Source organism: Gobius niger (genome assembly GCF_951799975.1).
Source record: "Gobius niger genome assembly, chromosome: 12".
NCBI classification, from domain to species: domain Eukaryota; kingdom Metazoa; phylum Chordata; class Actinopteri; order Gobiiformes; family Gobiidae; genus Gobius; species Gobius niger.
In genome coordinates, this window is record NC_136863.1 from 25,753,266 (window position 1) to 25,776,767 (window position 23,502).

General features: G+C 42.9%; 1 protein-coding gene across 1 annotated transcript in view; it reads left to right on the plus strand.

The window, feature by feature from the left end:
* Positions 1-23,502, plus strand: part of wwox (WW domain containing oxidoreductase) — a 294,998-nt gene that overhangs the window by 23,281 nt on the left and 248,215 nt on the right. The window contains exon 5 of the mRNA XM_079567827.1: positions 12,894-13,000. Coding sequence (XP_079423953.1) covers positions 12,894-13,000 — 107 coding nt within the window. The remainder of the gene's footprint in view (positions 1-12,893; positions 13,001-23,502) is intronic.

Here is a 23,502-nt window from a genome sequence, read left to right on the forward strand (position 1 = left end):
GAATACGGTTCCAGGTAGATATAGCTCTATAGAGAACCGTTTTCTTCATGAAAATAGTTTTAGGATGTTGTGTTATTATATGACCATTGGATGCCATTCTAGTATTATGCTTATGCAGACTTTAATAGGACAATTTGATTGAATATAAAAACAGGCATTTTGACTGATAGGCTGTTTTATATTAAGGTGCCCAATGTGACTTGTATTCTTTGACTTAGATTGAGCCATGACAAATTAGAATACTTGTGCTCTCTGTTAGTTTTAATTGAGCGTCCAAGGACAAGTCTCGCTGCCGTGTTCTGAACCACTTGTAGCTTTACTAGATCTTTCTGAGCAGCAGAGGACCACACTTCAGAACAATATGACAAGTGGCACAAAGTTAAAGACTTGGTAACCGTTTCCAAAGTGTCACGTTTCACATAACATTTTTTTTAAACTGCAATGGCACGTCCCATCTTATTAACAACAGCATTAATATGTTCTGTCCAAGAAAGACCAGACCCAACAGTTTGGCTTTGTCTACTTGTATACATTCCCCGGCAAGCTTTAATTTTAATTTCGGTCCATGTGTAAGTTTTTGCTTTGACCCAATTATCATGCCTTTAGTTTTATTAATATTCAGAACTAACTTGTTGCCTTTAACCCACTTGTACAACAGGTCCAGTTCTGTAGATAGAACATCATTAATTTTGTCACATGATTTAGCAGCGTAGTAAACCGTGGAATCATCTGCATATCTTCTTCATCTTCATCTGCATACAATGTCATGGATGCGCTTTTCATAGTGAAAGTTAAATCATTAATAAAAACAGAGAAGAGAAGAGGTCCCAAACAACTGCCCTGGGGTAATCCACATTCCAGAATTTTACTGTCAGACAGAAATCCATTGTGAAAAACCTTCTGAGTTCTGTGAGAGAGATAGCTTTTTTAATCAAAATATGATGATCTATTACATCGAATGCAGCACTAAAGTCCAGCATGACCATGATCTGTCATCTGTATAAGCGCCGTGCATGTGGAGTGTGTCTTCCTGTATGCATGCTGAAAATTTGTCATCATAAGTTGTTTGCCTTCAAATATATGCACACTTGTGAATGAATACTTTTCTCCATAATTTTGCTAAGTGCAGGGAGAAATATGAAACAAATCGTCTGGATTGAGCTGTTTAACCAGCTGAGAGTGAGAATTTAGAGAGAGGAAAACTGCAAAAGAATGAGAATTAATGAGAAGTATCACTGATACAACCTTCTAAATATGAAGTCACTGACCAAGATTTAATAAAGGATAGTTCCTGTGACAATAATATGACACCAGGAGTATTTGTGCTTTTTGTTTACCAGTGGATGTCAAGTCAAAAGACTAAACGTGACACAGCTCGGCTGAGGCTTTCCTTTCAGTGCATGATACTTGTATCGGTGCTTGGGCTTGTTTAGCCCATTACTACCTCTCACCAGAAAACTTACAAAACAATTGATCCTAGAGCGTTGTAGAGAACACACCGAAAACTAAATTCATCCAGGAATCACAGAGAAAAGTTTCCAAACGGAGTTGTTGTTCGATACAGTGGATAAATTGCAGCGTGTCAAAGTAACTATCGATACAGTGCTTTCTAGAACTTCTGCTCACAAATAAAATTAATTTAGATGTCAAATCTATGTGGGCAGGTGGATCTACATTAAAAGGCGCTTAGACTGGCCACAACTAAAAAAATATTGTTTCCTGGACACCTCCTTACGGACAAAAAAAAGGATTTCAGGACTTTTTCAACAAGTTAAAAATGGTCTTTATTTAAAGATCTGATGTGTTTACGGTCACATCAGAAAATCGGATAATACAAAACTCTGGGTGTAATGTGTCAATTCAAATGTGGATTTTGTTGAACTCATTGCTCAGCTCCAACTCGATCTTCTGTAAAAGGAAAGATGTCTTTAAGCTCTCCTCCTGACGCTCCAGCACAAATATTCTCCCAAACCCCTGAAACGTGTTGAAAATGCACTCTTACGCTTTATTGTTCCTTTTTCCTCGCTGTCCACTGCACGCCCGTCCGCCCCTCCCGGTGTCCGGCGGTCACGCCCGGCCCCCGTGAGCAAATCGAAGGAGAGTTTTATTTTAAAAGTGGCACTCCTGATGAATGTGTTTAGCAGCTGCGTAATGAGAAGCAGTTCTGGTTGGTTAGCCAAATTATTCAACTTTATTAACCTTGGATGAAATTTGCTATGCACGCCCAAACCGGTGCACCGGGCCTGCTCGGGTGGGGGGGGAGTGGGGGTTCGATAATGATTACAAAGCTAAAATAATAGGAGGCGCAGGATACATATGTGCTTAGTCTGTAGGTAAGTAAAACCAAAGGGCACGTGGACTTTAGAGGTAGTTTACCCATGAGGGGGAGGAGATGTTCTGGGGACTGATGACACTCACCTATTTGTGTCTGCTGTTCTTAAAGAGGGGGTATTATGCTTTTTTCAATCACATAGCACCAGTCTATAGCGCACTACAATGATGACGAAACCTTCTGTTGGTCTGTAAATGCAGTAAATTAGAATAACTGCCTTGTATAAAATTGCTCTCTCAAAATGGCTGTAGTGAAAGTCTTGAAATAGGCCTCTGTCTCTTTAAGAACCTCTGACCCTTTCCGACACGCCCCCTCCACACGCTGTCTGTGGCATCAGTGGGGAGGGGGTTCTGCTGTGGAGCAGTGGTTGGTTACTCGGCTGGTGACGAAAGCTCGGAGGCGTCTCCAGGAGGTGGGGGCGTTCCTAGGAGGACTCAGGCAAACCTATCCCTAAAATGGCTGCCATCAGATTACAGATTACTCAAAAATACGTGAATGTGCCAAGGCAACACTTCAGGCATGTTTTTAATGAGGGAATGACATAATAACATGATGTAAAGCTTGAAAAAGTCGATTTTGCATAATACCCCCCCTTTAAGACCTCTATTAGCAAGGACGTACTATATCGAGCATACTATAGAACCCTACGGGGCAAGCACTTAGCAGGGGTACTTGAAATGACTTCAGATTTTAAAAAGTAAAAAATATGAATTGAGTATTATTTTCAAAGGAAAGTATATTTTGCAATAAAGTATGATTCCACAGCCTTTTAGCCTTGTTTTGTACAGAACACACTGTACTAAAATGATCTTTGGTTGATCATTTTCTAAATAATTAGCAGCAGTCTCGACATAGAGGTGTACTTGAAGTATAAAACAAAGGTTCATGGAAACACATGAGACAAAATGTTTGAGGACCACTGGTTCTCAACTGGCTTGGCGTCGGGACCCACAATCCCCCTGGGATGCTAAGCTGCGACCCAAATATGACTTAGACTTGTAAGATATTGTATAATGCTAGATATTGCCTTTTCCTCAAAAGTTGTTGAAATTATGATAAAAACAACCCAATTTTGTGAGGCTCATGTAGTGATTCTAGACTTTTTCTGTACACAAATATTATATTGAAACCCATGACCTTCTTTTAGATCTTGACCCAGCCGTTGAGAACCACTGCTGTAGAGAGTGGCATAGGCCTACTCTGTCAAACTGCACCCAAAATTAAATGGGTGAAAATACAAGCATTTATTTTAAAACATGCATCTTTACTAGGGCTGGATCATAAAAAAAATAAAAATAAATCACGATTGTTTTCCTCATATTGATTGATCTGCATTTTTGATCAGACAGCATGATCCACTTGGTCCACTTGATTCACTTGATCCACACGATCCACACGATCCACACGATCCACACGATCCACACGATCCACACGATCCACACGATCCACATACGGCGCTAGTTTCCCTCTTCAAAGATGAAACTTAATGTCTCCACCATGATCCTCTGCCGGCTCCTCGCGTGTCTCTGTTTTACCCATTAGACAGGTTAGCGCGAGTTTGTATCTGATTTTACTCCTTTTCCCTTCACCAGATCCCGTTCCCAAACAAACAGGACTTCCTGTTTGTTTGAAAGGTGCTGCTGCGTCTGCGCCGTCCAGAGTCTATTCCATCTCTCTGCAGATGTGGAGTGTTTTTTTTTGGCTTTCTTTGTGTTCAGAGGGACGACAGTTCTTGAGATGATTTCGTTGTGCTTCCCAGATCCACTGGCAGTTGTTACAGAGGACTCGCAAAAAGCATTTTCCAAGATTAAAACAATCTCCTAAACTATGGATTGACGACAGAATTATTCCCATTTATTTAATTGAATGTGGGACATCCTGCAGCCCGACATGGACATCCTGAACTTATCCCCACTGATTGCGACGCGCTGTGGGATTGCTCACCCGAACACGTCCGTTTTATGATCCCCAAGCGGAAATTCTAAAGCTACAACTTCACTTCCCACTTAAAACGCGCTGTCACTATTTAGATTGTTAATGAGCAGCAGTAAATAGAGTTAATTGGATAGTAAAACGGCCGTGAAAGGCAGAGTGGCTCTGCGGATGAGCAATGGATCAGGCACCAGACATTCACACACAGCTCCTTTTTTAACACCACACTTTCTGCCAAATGGACTTCTCTGTGCTTTCACAGTGATATAATGCTCATGCCTGCAGTAGGTTTTCATTACATTCTTGCATATTTAAGATATGTATTTGAGGTCGTCTCCCTCTGAACAGACAAGCCTTTGGTTTCAGCCCCACGGCAGTTCAAACCAAGAAGAGCTACTGCGTTTTTAAAGTGCGAAAATGGGACCTGGAGCTGTGTTTTGAGCTGCTAACGCATGTTTGAGTAATCTTTGGATCTTCACCAATGACTGTTTTAGCATCGCGCTGACAGAGGTTAGCCCAACTTAAGAGTAGGCTCAAGACCCACCTTTTTAGCTTAGCTTTCAACTAATATCCTCGGGAGCAGTGGTTGGCTGTGGCTGTGTGGGTGCTGCCCTGTGGGTGCCCAGGTGGAGGTGTGGGGTCTCTGCCACGCCTCCTATGGGGACCCTTTGTGCCGATGCCCTGGCGGCTGCAGCTGGTCTGCTGCTCCCGGGGAGGACGGCGCCTCTGATGGGGTTTCCTCACCTTGTTCATCTGTACCCAGCCTTATGTACTTGATTTTGATTCTGTTGTGTGAGTGTGTGTGTGTGTGTAGAGGGAAGGGCAGGGGGTTGTAGGTGTGTGTGTATATGAGACCATTGTGATACCTGTAAATATTGGGAGCGTTGGACAGGTGAGAATGTTTTTAATGTCTTTTTAAATGTAAAGCACTTTGTGATGCACTTATAAATAAAGTTTTGATTGATTGATTTAGCTGGTGTTAGCATAACATTTGCAAGTTGCATACCTTCATAGTTTGTACTTAGCGGTTTCTGTTTTATTAGCCTTTGCACCTCTGAATGATTCCATAACCCCCACCAGAAGGCAGCATTTGCCCACATTTGTTCGCATCGCGGTTTACAAAACTTTAATGACGATCTGTACAGCATGCTCCTCTGTGGGGGCACCCACAACAACTGCAGTTGTGCCGTTAAGTGGGTAAAGTCGATATGTGCACGACGCACGTAGATCGTGGCGTGCCCAGTAGAGTCGTGCTATGTGGAATAGTGGCTTTCGAGCGCAGAACCTGCTCAGGACGTGTCTGGTGAAGGATTATGGGCTTTAGAAATGTGGAGGGTAGTTCTGTTTTCCTCCTTTGACACTATAAAGGAAATACAGCCTCAGCATGAGGAGAAGAAGTGAGCAGGATTGAATGACGTGAAATGCTTCTCAAGGTCTGTTTTGGACATTCGAGGGGTTGGGACTGCTGCACATACATAGCTCGTCCAGAGGGCTGGTGGGCTCCGACACTTGGCTCAAAGTCTTTCCCCGCTTCACCCTGAGCTGTCCTGTCTAATGAAGCCTACTGGCCAAATTGCCAATACATAATCCTTTAGAAAATACAGCAAAAGTTCACTTTGAACTGACTCGCTCTGATATCTGCACTTTCTCCTGGCCGGAAAGACATGATTTGAATTTATTGAGTATGTTCTGGTCTGTAGACAATCATGTTCAGTACGGGCATCCCCCTTTTGTGCCTTATTTCATTTGTGGCAAAGGGACAGCGTTGGAAAACCCCTCTGTAGTCTTAGAAGCGGCGGATTCTGAATGGACTTGTGTTGCTCCGACTGTAGAGCGATCCGATTGGAGCTAAATGCCTGTTTGGAAGCAGATCAGGAGGTGCGAGGAGAAGGCAAATAAACAGGTTTTAGTGACGAGGGCGGTAATGATCTTATTACACCGAGCCAATACACCTGTGTACGGGGGGAGGGCGGCGGGCCAGCCACGACAAACAAAGCGTGAAATCACTAAATCACACTCATTATTGTGGATATCACAGGGGCCAGGATCCTAATGTACCATGAAGAACATTCACTGCTTAATAGATATTTTCTACACATTTTTTATATGCATTTTTAGACGTTGCAGAGATTACACCCAGACCCATTTTCAACAAGCCATTTAGGGCTTGTTTTGTTGGGAGCTAAAATGAAGTGTGTTGTTAGTGGAGAGTAAACACGTGAACAGCCAAGCTTCCTCCTCCTCTGAGCTGAAGTCATGTGGATGTGTTTGATGTCACAATGTCAACACAAGCAAGATAATCATTCTGTTCTAATCTGTTCTATTGTGTGCTTTAATATCTTTTCTGCTTTGCTAAAGGAGTCCTGATGTGCTGTATAGTCTGCACCTGTAGACGGATCTGTGTTTGTCATGTAGCTGATGGATAAGCTAAATGACCCTCATATGACCCTCACCCCCTGTGCAGTATGTGCGTCTTGCAGGAGGACACTTCGCCCACAGTGGAGTGGAGTGTCTCATTACTTTCAATTAGTGCTGCACAAAACATTGCACAGATATTGATGTCGTGATATTAGCCCGTTGCAATTTCCATATCGCAAAGACGTGCAATATTTGTTTTGTATTATAGCATTATTTAAAGGTCCACTTTGCAACTTTTTAAGTAATTTAAAAGAAAAATATTAATACGTATTTGACCTTTCAGTGACCCAGCGGATGCTTGGGTAGTTAACATAGTGCCTTAATTACCATCACGATGGCCTGTAGGATGCTCAGGGATCAGTGTTTTTTATTCTGTATCCATGGTTACATATAAATTCCATACCGAAAACCTACCAGAAATCCTAAAAAACCTGAAATAAAATGAATCCTGAATCATCAGTGGAGCCACCGGGATGGAAAGCAAAGGCGCCAAGCTAACCACCCATACAGCTGGGTCACTAAAGGGTCAAATACGTATTAATATCAACTTTTTTGTTGTTGCAGAAAATGTTGCATAGTGCACCTTTAAAGAATGAGTAAATGGTATCAGTGGGTTTAGCGATTGTTGACGCCTATTCTCCTACTCATGTTGTTCACACGTGTCAAAAAAAGCCTGTGGTACTTTGATATTTTGCACATGAACAAACAAGGCGTGTGTGCGACTGCTGCTTGGAGAGCAGAGAGGGGGGGATGCTTTTATAGCGTAGTGGCACCATATTTTCATCAACCATCCTTGATATAGAGCGCACCATAATCACCCAGAATAAAGTCACGCAACAGCACGTGGAGGTGGTTATGTCCGTACTCTGCACTCTCCTCTGAGTGGAAAACTGCAGAGGCTTGAGTTCAAAAAAGCAGTTTTTCTGAAGAGAACGTGCATGTTTGTAAAAGGCTTCTGTAAGTTTAGCATTACACTGCTGCAGCACGAACGTCCGTGTACAGAAGAAGGACATGTGCCCTCTTCTGGCCTTTAATGTAACTGCATTTTATAATAATATCAAACATAAGGATAAGTTCTAGACACACACAATTAGTTTTTTTCAACTAAAAGACCCAGACTAAGACGTACAAATTAGTAAAGGCCTTAAAGCATGATAAAGGGCCTTAAATAGCCAAACGGCTCACTCCGCCTTCGTTATCCCGCGCCCACTGCCTCTGGTGGCGTGTAAAACAGCTTGTGGCGCGTGCCGTGGAAACCCTCCTCTGTGTGACCCCCATCATGTTCTTCCGTGGCAGAACAAGTCCCTTTACAGGCTGCCTGCGTTGTACACCTGACCACAAACCCACTGGAGCCGAGCCCCTCTCCACTGGCGGCACGCGGCGGCGAGGGCGGAGAGAGCGCCATTCCACTCTCGTTATTTCACAATTAATGTCAAGCCCTTGTTATTTGTCACGGCAAACACAAGGCTGCGGCGCGCCTGCCAGTGTCGCTGCCATATTCTAATTTGTTCTCCATTATGGAAAACACTGGCGTCCATTAATTTCACTTTCATGGTTTGTACACACAACAAGTGAGGGGGAGAGAGTTGTTTACAGCTCGGCCGACCCTTGTTCCGCGAGGAGACGAGGAGGAAACCGTTTTTGGGCTGTTGGCTTTAAACGAGACGCTACAGGAGAATAGCGAAACTTTTTCAATTTAGAGATATCCATTTGAAACTTCTGCTGTAGATTACCGACATGAATATGAGAAAGAACTTTATTGCAACTAGTTTTCTCTCATTTCACAATTTTAATATAAAAATAAGGCCTTTTATGTCTAAAAAGGTGACAAAATCTGAATAATGGATTGAGCCAGGTTTAAATGTGTTTATTTGTTGAAATACTAGTTGACTCGAAAAATGAAGAAAAGCTCCAGCACATGGTCTCACTCTTTTTTTTTTTACTGTAAAATAAAAGCCAGAAAAAAAACGGAAGGCAGCATTTTGACCATTTTGACCATTTTGACGGTCTGTCAAAGCTGAAAATATTCCATAAATGATGGAGAATTTTTTTTTTTTTGTATTTACAGGTGGAACTCTATATCGTTGAAAAGTGCATTAATTTCTGTAATTCAACTTAAACTGTGAAACTAATATATGACAGACTCATTACATGCAACATGAGATGTGTTTATTCTTTTGATTATTATGGCTCACAGTTTGTAAAAAAAAAAAAAATTAAAAACCTCAGAAAATTAGAATTTTGAAAATGGACTGCATGCCATTATCATCAAAATGATAACAAATGAAGGCTTGACATATGTCACTGTGCATGTAATGAGTCTGTATCATATATTAGTTTCACATTTTAAGTTGAATTACAGAAATAAATGAACTTTTACACAATTCTATTTTTCCGCCACACCAGATAGTTGCCATGGGATAATTTGCATTTGTTGCCCCCCACTCTGTCATTCATCCTGGCCTATTGTACATGTTTTTTTCTGTTAATGTAACCGCTGCTTGTGACTTGAAGTGCTCTGATGTGTATTGTCATAGAAGAAACGCCTAGCAGCCCTTTACATTTGTGAAGCCCGTAATCCCCCACTGCGGCCTGCAGAGGGCACTCCAGGGAAACTCCACATCCTGAGCAGCCTCACCTCTTGCTGTCTTTTGATCACGTAGATAATGATTCAAATGATAACGTATGAAGTATCAGTGCTGAGGAGCCACACACAAGGCTAACATGAAGACAAATGAAGGAAACCATTTCTGCACCTTGTTCACATGTGTTTTGTTTTTAACTGTTTTTAACCAAACACTCATGCGGTGTTGTGTTTTTTTTTTCTTCTTTCAAATGATCTGCTCTCAGTGCCGCCGTCCCCTTCATTAGATCTAATAAGGTGTTGTATCATTTCATTCCACGCTTGACTTGTCGGAAAGACCCCCCTCTTCTCCAATCCGACCGCCATTTGGACTTTTAATAGATATTAGTCGGCGACACTCTCCCCTCACAATTAGCCCTCCCAGTTCTGCATTTTAATGAAAATCAGATTAAGACGTATAATATAATTACGCTCGATATTAATCCGCGCGGTAATGTAGTCCCAGTTCTGTCAAAGCCAGCGCTACATGTGTGGAAGTCTACGTGGAGCCATAGCTAAACGGGCGCTATCTAAAGGACAGGGAAATGTCAGAGGAAATCAAAGTATATGGAAAGGGTCCAAGAGAAAGGGGAATGTTAATCTTGTGAATTAATTCCACAGATGGCTGAAACCTTTGTCATTTTCATTGAGGAATGTTGGAAGAGAACTGCTGGCGCCAAGATCTGATGGAAACATGTTCTCATCAAGTATTGATTCTAATATTGATTTAGTTACAATCCTAAAGACATTTTCCATGACATGAATTAGGTTTCTCTCAAGATGAGTGTCCAATCAGAAAGCAGAATGAGCCCCACACCGAGGGTTGCTAGATCTTATGGTTAGAATCAACTCGGAAATGAACATAAGGAGTCACACGTGATTTCCACGAGCCTTACCAGTCTTCATTTAAAGGATCTGTATCTGCTATTTTAGCCACCCCAAAGTAAAGTATAGGCATTTATATGATATATTATACCTCTTCCGCTATGGAGCACTATTTTTTGTGAGAAATATGAGTATTTTCTGGAGGTATTTTGCAAACCCGGAAGACAAGACGCTTCGATTCAGTTAACTCCGCCCCCTCTCTCCGAGCAGATCTGCCCATGCGTTATTAGCAGTAAAAGAAATATAAATATCACAGCAATAAGTGAAGTTACTTCACGATGCAGTTATAAGGAGCTGACATCTACAACACAGCTTCATAAATGGCCAACACACAAGCTAACACACACGGTAACACACACGCTAACACACACGCTAGCACACACACGCTAACACACACGCTAACACACACACGCTAACACACACGCTAACACACACGCTAGCACACAAGCTAACACACACAAGCTAACATAGGCGTGTCCAGAGTAGTTTAGAAAGAGCTCCTTCACATCCTTCAGTGCAAAAGATAAGATAAGATAAGATAAGATAAGATGATACTTTATTGATCTCACAGATGGAGAAATTGCATTCGATGAGAGAGCATCCGGCAGCAGCACCCATTCAGTGCGCACCACAAACATGACATCTGTTCAGATGCTCAGGGGTGCGTTTGTTTTCAGCCCTGACCTTTTTCTTTTTTCTTTTTTAAGCTGTTTTATAAGTTAAAATCAGGCTGTAAGGCATTACATACAGAAGTTGTGCTCTTCCTGTTTGACACTAGTGTCACAACTCAGTGGTTTTCCAGCAGAGGGCGGAGCAGCTGCTCAGAGAGCAGGATTCAGGAGGATTACTGAGAACTGCATGAATGAAGCCAAAAAACACTCTGAGGGTGTTTTTGATAAGGAAATAGCATAACAACATGGCTAAAAGCTCCAAAAAGTCGATTTTGCGTGATGTAGGACCTTTAACATATTTCAAATGAGGACCGTGTGACGCAGGAAAACCCAAGTTCACTTTAAGTTTTGATGCCTTTGTTTGAATCCACTGAGAGCACATTCTACAAACCTGATCTTTATCATTCAAACAAATCCATCCATGGTCGAAATACTTTAGCTTTTTATTTAGCATTTTTACAAAACCTGCAGCTTACACTTTATGTTGTGCAGTGCTTAATTTGATCCCCCAAATATTTGATCTGATATAATGGTGTTTAATGAGTTGAGTTGAGTGTTCCGGCAAATGTTGTGGCGTGTGCCCTGAATCTATCACTTCACACCAAAAGTGTTCCTGAAAAAAAAGTTCTGAAGTTGTGCAATATGGCACTAAGGGTGCATTCACAACCCTCTCTTGATCCGAATCCTGAATTGGATCGTTTGATTTGTGAATGAACCCTTCCTGGAACCGCCACCTTAACGTGTTGGAGGGGTTTGAGCACCCGAATGATCCCAGGAGCTATGTTGTCGGGAGCTTCGTGCCCCTGGTAGGGTCTCCCAGGGCAAACAGTTCCTAGGTGATGGGTCAGACAAAGAGTGGTTCAGAAGCCCCTTATGAGAGACCAACAGGCCCGGTCAGAACCATGAGGCCGTCCTTCTGTGGACCCACCACCTGCAGGAGGAGCCATAAGGGGCTGGTGCATTGTGATTTGGACAGCTCCAACAGCCGCCCCCACAACCCGGCAACGGACAAGTGGAAGAAAATGGATGGATGGATGGATGGATTTGTGAATGAAATCAACATAAAGAGGGTTGGCATGGCCGATAATTTAAGTCATTTATTTTTGAATCTCTCAGATAGCCTGTAGTTAAACATATGAAATAGGTGAACAAACTTGTGACCGATTTTCACTGCGATGTTTCTCATCTCCTCTGAGGCCGAGGGAGTTGTGAGAGGGCTCATTTTAAAGCTCTGACTGAGCTCTTTTCAGTGCTAAGAGATATCGGCCTTTTCATCGTCCGATATTGGCCGAAAGCCGATATTGTAAAAAACCCAAATATCGGCCCTAGTCTGTATCCCTCGGTCAGTGGGTTTTTTGACGTCTTAGCCTGGAGCACGTGGCCTTGCTCGTAGCCTTCTCATTTGTCTCATGTGAAGTAAAAACATCTCCTCGTCCGCTCCTCGTCTGCTCCTCATGATGAGTGCATTGTTGCACCGTGGTTGTCTGCCAGGGATTCAGAAGAGCAAAAAGAAAACAAAAAAAGAAGTGGAGTTTAATCGACCATTCACATAAGTTTCTTGATCAGAGCGCCCCCACAGGCGTGCAGAGGATTTCTCTACCTAAAATGATACGTGTGAACGTATAATTGTTGGTCCCAATGGAACCGAGCCTCAGGTGTGAATGTGGCCTATATGCCTTAAAGTCGACGTTGTCCATAGTTAATTTCGCCTCTATATTAGCAGTGATTAACAAGCCAAACCAGTGACCTCCTTTTGCCCGGAGTTTCCTTCGTGGGCATCGCTCCATCTCCAACTTTATCTCAAAGTCTCCCAACTAATAATTCAATCGGTTTCATCACTTCTGAGAGAAATGATTAAGTGCGAGACCACTGGGTTACTCAAATCAAAGAAATTATAAGGGAAATTGAGAGGGACTTGCACCACCCCCAGCCCCCTCCACCCATTTAGCCCCGACGCCGGGAAATCAAAGTTATCTAAAGAGGGGAAAGTCATCTTTGAACTGCACGTTTTTAATCATGTGTGTGTCTTTAGGCTTGGAGACGGCCAGGTCCCTGGCGCTGCACGGGGCCCACGTCGTCCTGGCCTGTCGAAATCTGACGCGGGGCAACAAGGCGGCCCGGCTCATCCAGGACGAGTGGGTGAGTAATTACGGAACATCTTCATTTCAGATCATATAGAGCTCCATACATGACCATGAGGCGAGCGTCAGCGCTTTACTGTCATGGACAAATGCTGTTCAGTAGTCAAACATCAATCCAACAGTGATTGAACCAAGATTGCTTTTAGGAACTGACGGTTTATTTTAGTACAGGGCATTCATTTGTGTTTTTTGTATTCAACAAAAGAAAAAAAAAGGAGACGGCAAAAAACAGCTGAATTTTTAAAGTCTCTCACATTAAATCTATGTCCAGCTATATCCATGAAAAGGCTTTTTAGTCTCTGGTGACTATTCTTATATAGAGAGGCTGGAGCACAGGGCCATTTTCATAGACTGGGACCACCCTGTGGTTGGGGAGAGGACCTTTAAGGCGAGGTGCTGCAAGTGAAAACATAAATCTTTCATGCAGTGGTCAATGTGATGATTTTTAGCTAGTTTTCATGTCAGAGTATAAAAAAAGACAAAACTTAATCCCGAACGATGCTTATTTTATGACGTGTTGTTGCTATCGAGGCAGAGCTATCCCGGAAGTAGCTACAACATTCTCGCGCAAGAATAGAATAGAAGAGAAGATAATTTTATTATCTACTGAGGTAGAAATTCATCTTTGCACAAATGTTACAAACTTTACAGTCTTGGACTTAATAATATTTTTTATTTAATATTTTAATAATATTTTGAAGGTTTTTTTCAGAGGGATTTTTTAAATATCTAATTCCTATCCTGATTTATTCAGCTTTGACCACAAAAATGATTGATTGTTACAGATTTTTACACCTACGATTAACTGATTAAAAAAACAAACACATACTGATTTTGGCCATTTTAAGGCGTAATATGTCTTATACGGAAGCATGAAATTACAGAAAACCTGCTGTACATCTTCAGTAATATAAAGCAGAAGTTTCAGACAGTGGGATGAAAGAATAAATACACCGTTTGGAATTTCTCACATTTCTGCCTAAATTGGTCACTAAATGTGGTCTGATCTTCATCAAAATCATAAGAATGAGTTCTCATTCACAGGAAGACAGGAATAAGTAAGTACACCCCCTGAATCTCACTAAACTGCAGCAGTTTTGTAAAGGTCCAAGATTCATCCTGATCGTTGTGAGCGTCTGATCTGCAACTACAGGAAAGCAGTTACTGCTGCAGAAGAAGGATCAGCAGATATTTAATACAGGGTTTCACTTACTTATTCACATGCTGTTGTGAATGTCTCAGGTTTTTCTGCAAAATATCTTGATAAACTTGTGAATTCATTTTTCAATTGATTTTGATTGATTTCCGATCAAAAAATTAAACTCTGGGTCCATCAGTGACTGAGTATTTTTCCAGTAGTGCTGTGGAGCATCCAAGAGCTCTTTCACAAACCAAAGTTGACGTTTAGACGCTCACAGTGATCAGGATGAATCTCTTTACAAAACTGCTGCAGTTCAGTGAGATTCAGGGGGTGTACTTGCTTATTCCTCCCACTGTAACTATATTAATTTATTTCCCTACTAGCTGAGACCCGGCCTTCGGCCGGGCCTCACTAGGCTCCACATTTGATATTCTGAGATTATGAGTGATTACAAAGAAATGTCCAACCCGTCACACAGTTCAGCTGTAGACCAGTGGTTCCCAACCCATTCCAAAAACTATGGCCACTACAAATGTGTAAAATAATGAATGCTAAAAATAATTTAAAACAAACAGCAATTGGAGTGTTTGATGCACCCGTACTCCTTTCTTATAAACTACATGGACAATATGTTCGCTAAACTCAGGGAATAGAATTCAAGATACAGTGGAATAATTATGGATACATATTAGGGGTTCAGCTCTAACGGTTCGGTTCACGGTGCAGGACCGGTGGTTTGGTGCATCACGGTAGTGTACAATCAAAAAAGTAATAAGTTGGTTTTGAAATGAAATAGCCTAATGATCGTTGTTAGACAGTATTTATAACCTTACAATAAAATTGACAATGCTTTCAAAGCTGCTTTAGAATAAAATGTAACTCTGGGCTCACAATACATGAAAGCAAAATAGAAAACAAATGGTCCAGCAGCAACGTAAAAAAAAAGAAAAAAACTACGCAGTGCAGGCCATGCGCTCGTTAATTTTCGCTTTTACTCACACGGAGGATAAATCAGTCGGAGCAGCGCGTTTGATTAGAGGCTTTTGGGCAATGTTTTGCGTGTACTTTTTTCGGAGACAAAGCTTTGGAGACGGAATACGGCCAGGATTGGATCTTATGCATTTGTCTGCGCCGCTGACATTACGCAGCACTGGATCCATAATGAACCACAGCCTCGGTCACTGCAGGAGAGACTTAAACAAAGACACGCAGATGTCATGTGTTTTGGAGGATGTCACTGTACCTGTGCGGAGCGTCTGCAGCTGCAGTTTAGGGTGAGTGACGATGGCACACATCGCCCTGTTTGGATGAGCGCGCACACATACACGCGCACACACGCACGCACACACGCACGCGCACACACACACACCCAAACGCGCGCGCACGCGCGCACACACACACACACACACACACACACACATCGCCCTGTTTGGATTCGCGCACACGCACGGCAGTCAGATCTCGTGCACTCGCGTTGTTGTGACGGCGGATCAGCCCCCGCCAGGCTTCCTTGTGTTCCCAAACGGTCTCCCATCCCAGTCCTAACCAGGCCCGTCCCTGCTTAGCTTCAAAGTCGGTATGGGAAATAAACATGGCGGCGCCCAGGCGGCGGCCATTGAGATAGCGTTTTCTATTATAGATTCACCTGCAGCGTCAGTTTTAAATGGAATGGAAACCATTGTACAGTTTGTCTAATCATCAAACTGATCAAAAGGCCTTTTTCTAGGGATGCAATGATAACACTTTTTCTCAAACGAGTACACGCCATCTTCTTCATACATACTTGTTCATAGCAGATGCTTATTAATTAGGTGCTAAAGCTTTATGTTGTGATTGTTTCTTGGGCCTCACTTTGCTGATTTATTAAAGGCCATATACCTGAATTTTCTTTTTGTAGGGTAATATTAATTTTGCTCCATAAAACTATGTTGTTAAAGTAGTAATTTGTGACAAAAAAATAATAAAAAAAATAAAGATAATGCGTGAAGTTTGCATTGTGTATTGATGGACAACCCAAATAGTCAATATGTGACGAAAGGGGTTTACCATAGTGTAAATTATTCCTAATTCCAGCTATTTTGCTTATCACGATTGTTTTTTGCAGTGTATTAGTACCAACATGTGATATCGAGTACCGGTACATTTTTTCTGTCCACATGGCCCGGCCCTTATTCTAAACCCAGCGTGTGTGGCGTTCATTATATTCCCTCCCTAAACCGTATGCCATTTATTTGTTCGGTCTTTGTTGTGTAAGGGTGCTTGGAAAAATTAGAAGAAAGTAAGTCATGTTATTATGTATTTTTCAGTAGGATTGTGCGCTTGACTCCTATTCTGTGGCCTACTTCCACCAGATCACATACACGTTATAATATCATTCAAAAGATTGTATTTGAGCTCCATTATTATAGTATTAAGTGCTGTCACCAGTTTGCACCAATTCTGTTTAAATACAGACTTTTTAAATGTTGAGGCGGTAGAAGTGGTTCAATCCTGGATCCCAACTGCAGCAACTCCCGGTCTCTGATTAAGTGATTAAATGATTGAGACTTAGAGTGATTATTATTATTATTATTATTATTATTATTCATTTGTAGGTCTATTTTCCATTGTTCAGTTGTTCGCCTTTGAGCTTTAAATGAGAGCAGCCGGTGAGCCTTGGACTGCCCCTGTAGTTGTGTGCTGAAGTGTGCTTGTCTCAGCGCAGATTTGGCGGTGCAGCAGGGCGACAGAGCGGAGGGGGGCGAGCGAGCCGGGGCATCTGATAATTGCGGAGATTATTGCACTAATATCTCCGCACTGGTGACGCGTCTCCAGATTTACGAGTGTGGGAAAATAAACAAGAGAAATGCAGTTGCCGGAGCAGAAAGAATAAGCCATTAGCCCGGGCTTGATTACAGCGAGCAGGACGTGGAGGAGGAGCCATGTGGCGCTCGCTGCTGATACAGAGGCACGGAGGGGGAAGTGAAGGGAGCCAGAGGAGATCCGCAGTGTTAAAACTCACCCAAGTCTCTAATTGAAGTATGCCCTGGGGGTGTCAGCTCTGTGAAATCCACTGTACCAATCTATTATCGCGGCCAGCGCTGTGTCTAAACGAGCGAGGAAGAGCTGTGATCCAGATACACGCGCTCTGCTCGCTTTATTTTTCTGTCGTTCAAACTTTTTCGAGGATTACTGCATGATTAAAGCCGTACTGTGTAACGCTTCACTCTCGTGCTTCATTCGGGGAGTGCTTGTTGTTGAAAAATACCTTAGAAAACAGGCTTCATTCTGATAACCAGCACGAATGGCGACACGCGTGTTGAGCAGATCATGAGAAGTGTGTTTGGTGGTGCTGTCACGATTGTTCAGCAGCTTTTGGTCACAGTTAAGTTGCATGAAATGTTCCACAGTCTGGTTGAACGTGTTCATTTGATGAGATCAGTTCACTCAAATTGGTTACATGTACTGTTATTTATTTCTATCTGTTGATGAATGCGTGATGCTGTTTGTATGTTGTGTTCCGTGATCATCACATGTTCTGCTGTTTTTCCACTACGACTACAGTATTAGCATGTTAACACATTGTGTTCAAATTAAAATCATCACGCTATTTCACATTTCCCTGCTCACTAAGATTAACTAGCGAATTAATTCATCCCAAATAATCACGTTTACAATTTGGTAGATTTGCAATTAAATCAGCGGTGCACAATTTATTTTGTCATCTGTAGCAGATGTTTTTTTCCTCAAAGATCTTTTTGTTTCACATTATATGGCCCTTTAATAATGTATTACATACTTGTTTATTGTCTGAAAATGTAATTATTTCAAAGCCACCCTCAGCTACTCCATTTTGCCGGCCTGGAATGGTTGCATTTCCACATTGCATCACTAACTTTGTCCCTCCTCCTAAACTAAGATAAGAGATATGCTCTGCTTTTAAAATAAGGCATTTTAAAATGGCCAAAATATTTTTTTTGGGAGGAGAATATGGAATTATGGATAGAGCCAGCTTTAGATGTATTTGTTTATTATCATATTATGTCATTATTATATGTGGATGCGATGATTTTCTTTCTTTGATATCAACAAATCCCTTGAAAAAGCCTTTGACTTGCACCATTACAAGACTGGAACGTTTCTGCCATCTGAGGGTGCTGCTTTAAGACTTTCTAATCTACGCTTTTTCAGTCAAGTAATAATAATAATGGTAATAAACTGCTAGTGTAGATTTGACTTTAGATCAGTTCACTTACTTCACTTACTAGAGCCTGAAAATGAAATAAAACAAGTTTTGCTTGCAGTGCCTTGGATTCGATTCCCAAAGGCTGAGTCTGAGGGGAATCTGGCGGTGTTATAAAAGCTAATGAATAAAAGTCACAATATCAGAATAGATCTTCCGGGGCGACATTATTAATAGACTAGGGAGAAGAATAGTGCGGGGGACTCATCTGGAAGATGATGGATGAACCGCGCTCGCCTTCCCGTGCTCGGGCGTTAAGGTCATTTTGATAACGCTGAACATTTTGAGCCCTCGCTGCACTGAGGGGTCATTGTATCTACTTCCAGGTCGCTTCCTGGAGTTCCCCTCTCTGATGCCAAGGGTGGAAGCCCTGTCCCAATGGCATGTGACCTTTGAACTACTGACTACTGTACCTGCCTATGATGAATGCAAACTGCAAACTGCCTTTACTCTTCAGCTGCCTGCGAGAGGAGCGCCAGGCTTTGACAGTAAAACACTGGGTCATATGGATAATAGACAGGTCACTCTCTCCACTCGGCCTGCACTGGAACAAACAACCACTGAAGTACTGCTCTGCCTGCACTGGAACAAACAACCACTGAAGTACTGCTCTGCCTGCACTGGAACAAACTACCACTGAAGTACTGCTCTGCCTGCACTGGAACAAACAACCACTGAAATACTGCTCTGCCTGCACTGGAACAAACTACCACTAAAGTACTGCTCGGCCTGCACTGGAACAAACTACTGAAGTACTGCTCTGCCTGCACTGGAACAAACCACTGAAGTACTGCTCTGCCTGCACTGGAACAAACCACTGAAGTACTGCTCGGCCTGCACTGGAACAAACTACCACTGAAGTACTGCTCTGCCTGCACTGGAACAAACAACCACTGAAGTACTTCTCTGCCTGCACTGGAACAAACAACCACTGAAGTACTGCTCTGCCTGCACTGGAACAAACTACCACTGAAGTAGTGCTCTGCCTGCACTGGAACAAACAACCACTGAAGTACTGCTCTGCCTGCACTGGAACAAACAACCACTGAAGTACTGCTCTGCCTGCACTGGAACAAACAACCACTGAAGTACTGCTCTGCCTGCACTGGAACAAACTACCACTGAAGTAGTGCTCTGCCTGCACTGGAACAAACCACTGAAGTACTGCTCGGCCTGCACTGGAACAAACTACCACTGAAGTACTGCTCGGCCTGCACTGGAACAAACTACTGAAGTACTGCTCTGCCTGCACTGGAACAAACCACTGAAGTACTGCTCTGCCTGCACTGGAACAAACCACTGAAGTACTGCTCGGCCTGCACTGGAACAAACTACCACTGAAGTACTGCTCTGCCTGCACTGGAACAAACAACCACTGAAGTACTGCTCTGCCTGCACTGGAACAAACTACCACTGAAGTAGTGCTCTGCCTGCACTGGAACAAACCACTGAAGTACTGCTCAGCTTGCACTGGAACAAACTACCACTGAAGTACTGCTCTGCCTGCACTGGAACAAACCACTGAAGTACTGCTCTGCCTGCACTGGAACAAACCACTGAAGTACTGCTCAGCCTGCACTGGAACAAACTACCACTGAAGTACTGCTCTGCCTGCACTGGAACAAACTACTGAAGTACTGCTCAGCCTGCACTGGAACAAACTACCACTGAAGTACTGCTCTGCCTGCACTGGAACAAACTACCACTGAAGTACTGCTCTGCCTGCACTGGAACAAACCACTGAAGTACTGTTTGACCTGCACTGGAACAAACTACCACTGAAGTACTGCTCTGCCTGCATTGGAACCCACTGAAGTACTGTTTGACCTGCACTGGAACAAACCACTGAAGTACTGCTCGGCCTGCACTGGAACAAACTACTGAAGTACTGCTCTGCCTGCACTGGAACAAACCACTGAAGTACTGCTCTGCCTGCACTGGAACAAACCACTGAAGTACTGCTCGGCCTGCACTGGAACAAACTACCACTGAAGTACTGCTCTGCCTGCACTGGAACAAACAACCACTGAAGTACTGCTCAGCTTGCACTGGAACAAACAACCACTGAAGTACTGCTCTGCCTGCACTGGAACAAACTACCACTGAAGTAGTGCTCTGCCTGCACTGGAACAAACCACTGAAGTACTGCTCAGCTTGCACTGGAACAAACTACCACTGAAGTACTGCTCTGCCTGCACTGGAACAAACCACTGAAGTACTGCTCAGCCTGCACTGGAACAAACTACCACTGAAGTACTGCTCTGCCTGCACTGGAACAAACTACCACTGAAGTACTGCTCTGCCTGCACTGGAACAAACCACTGAAGTACTGTTTGACCTGCACTGGAACAAACTACCACTGAAGTACTGCTCTGCCTGCATTGGAACCCACTGAAGTACTGTTTGACCTGCACTGGAACATCCACTGAAGTACTGTTCTCTATTTTTAGCTCTCTGAACCTCCCCAGCACAGAGCCTGCTTGGAGCCTGCTTGCCTTCCTGAAAGTTGCACTCGTTTTAATCATGTGTGAGGAGCTCCTTGCTGGTTTTCGCTCCACACTGTGTTGGTGATGGCGCTGGAGCAGACGGCCTAATGGCTGCAGAATGGGCTGTATGAGTGCGCTGAGAGCAGAGCCCTCCAGCAGGCTCATTAGGGGAGTTTAGAGTGGAGAGCCGGGATAAACATTTACACTATGATTGGCTTTTACAATAAGCTGGAGCTGGTTGCTTTTATTGGGTTCAAAGGGGGTGTTTTTACAGGCTGTGATGGAGCTGCTGTAAAACCTGGAGTGGAGCTGAGCGGCTGAATGTGCTCAGACTAAATGAGATTCCACAGTGTTCCACAGTGACCTGCACTTACTTAAAGCTCTCTGTTGGACTTTCTCTGCACTACAGCTACACTCTACAGTCACACCCAGTCCCACAGGCCTGTGGTCCATCTCTATTCCACTCACAGTGCCGCCAGGTTAAGTCGCTGGTTAACAACCAAAGTGTTGCCTTTGTGCCGCAGATTTATTTTTCCTGATTGCCTTTAAAATTCTGCTTATCTTTGAGTCCGAAGGCTCCCTCAGAGAGCTGTAATGAACTCCCCTGAGAGACAGCCCACTGTTTAGTGGGGCAGCCAAGGCCCTTGGCCCTGGACTGGAATACAACACCAACACACTAGCGCCATGCTCTTATTTAGTAAGTTCAGTCTTTTTATCCAAAATGCCTCTTTCACCCACTGCCCTCTGTACTGCTCATGCTAATGAGCCGCTGTGTGAAGGCCTTAATTAGCTGTGGAGGGCTATTAATATGGCTCTGTACCCCCATATTAATATGGCTCTGTACCCCCATGTCAGGTCTGCTCTGGAACCAATTAGGCTAAAGACAACAAGCTGCTGCTCGCCATGTCAAACAGCTGTCACGCGGGACGGACATTTGTATGATTGTATTTATACTGCACTTTGGTCAACTTTGTTGTTTTTAATAGTGCTTTATAAATATACTGGATTGGATTGGACACGGGATGGACATGGGGCCGACATGCAACAGATACCGGACAGAAAATAGTGATGACCTGTGCTCATCAATTTGGAGCCAGGTCCTATGTTTTAAACAAACTTACAAAAAAGAAATGTGGCGTGTGTTTAGACATACACGCGGTGGTCACAATGACAGTTCTGTGTTCAATTACCCGTTCAGAAGCAGAAACATCCGAGACTGAAATGTGAACGGCTAACAACATATGAAGTCAAACTTCAGGGTTAGCATTATGCATTTTAATCGTACATTTTGCTATTTGCTAATTGCAGCCATTCAAATAAGTTTGTTTGGGACTGTGCATGTTAATGAATGAGGTACATGCACTTGTGTAAATGTAAGATTACAGTAGTGAGTGTACTGCCTAAATGAAGGCAGTTCTGTTTCTGTTTGCCAGAAGCCTCCGTGTGGCCTCCACATGTCGTCTGGCAAACAGCAAACAGGATTTCTTATGGTTTTCTTTTAAAAATGCCACTCTTCCATAAAGGCCAGATTTGTGCAGTGTACGACTAATAGTTGTTCTGTGGACAGTTTACCCCACCTGAGCTGTAGCTCTCTGCAGCTCATCCAGGGTCACCATAGGCTTCTTGGTAACAGCTCTGGTCAGTGCTGTCCATGTTCGGTCAGTAAGTTTAGGAGGACGGCCGGGTCTTGGTAGGTTTGCAGTGATGCCAGACTCTTTCCATTCCTGGATGGTGTATTTAACTGTACTTTGAGAGATGTTCAAAGAATCTTTTTATAACCTAACCCAGCTTTATACTTCTCAATAACTTTATCCTGGACCTGTCTGGTGTGTTCTTGGACTTCATGATGCTTCTGCTCCACAATAGTCTCTAACAGACCTCTGAGACAATCACAGAGCAGCTGTATTTGAACTGACATTAGATTAGATTCTATTTAGTCACTAGGTCGACATGTGATCATTCAGAAATCATCAGGAAACTTCTGAAGGCAGTTGTTTGCACTAAAAGGAAAGGGGGGCCTATACTTTTGCTCATCACACTTTTCAGTTTTTATTTATAAAAAGAATTTTCTAAATCATGTATGAATTTCATTTCACTTCATGATTGTGTGTCACTTAGTGTGTGTCTTTCACATAACATTTCAATTAAATATATTTATGTTTATGGTCCATATGGCAAAATGTCCATACTTTTGCATACCACTGTAAATCTTGTCTAGTGGTATTAGAAATGCATATCCATATGCAGCAGTATAATCAAGAATGGCTGGTATGGGCTAGTATGCCTATTGTCAGTTCAAAAAGAACTCTTTTGGCTCCTATTTATTGACTAAATAAACTAAAGCATACAAGTTTTAATCTTGTTTTTTTCTGTTTTGTTATGAATCTGAAAAGTGTGGCCCCCCTTACTTCCAGACTGCGCCATTCCTCAAATTGGTTCGAGTGGCTCTCAGGGGAAGCGCCTCGTATTTTACCCATTTATACTTGTGTCTTTGTTATTTGCCTGCAGTGTGTCTGTATACTGGGAATACGAGGATCCCACCTCCCTAATGACCGCGGCGGCCGCGCTACAGCAGGATGAATGAAATCCAGGCACAATTGTTGTATGTAAATTTGATGAGAAAACTCCCCTTTCCAGTCTATTTATCCCAC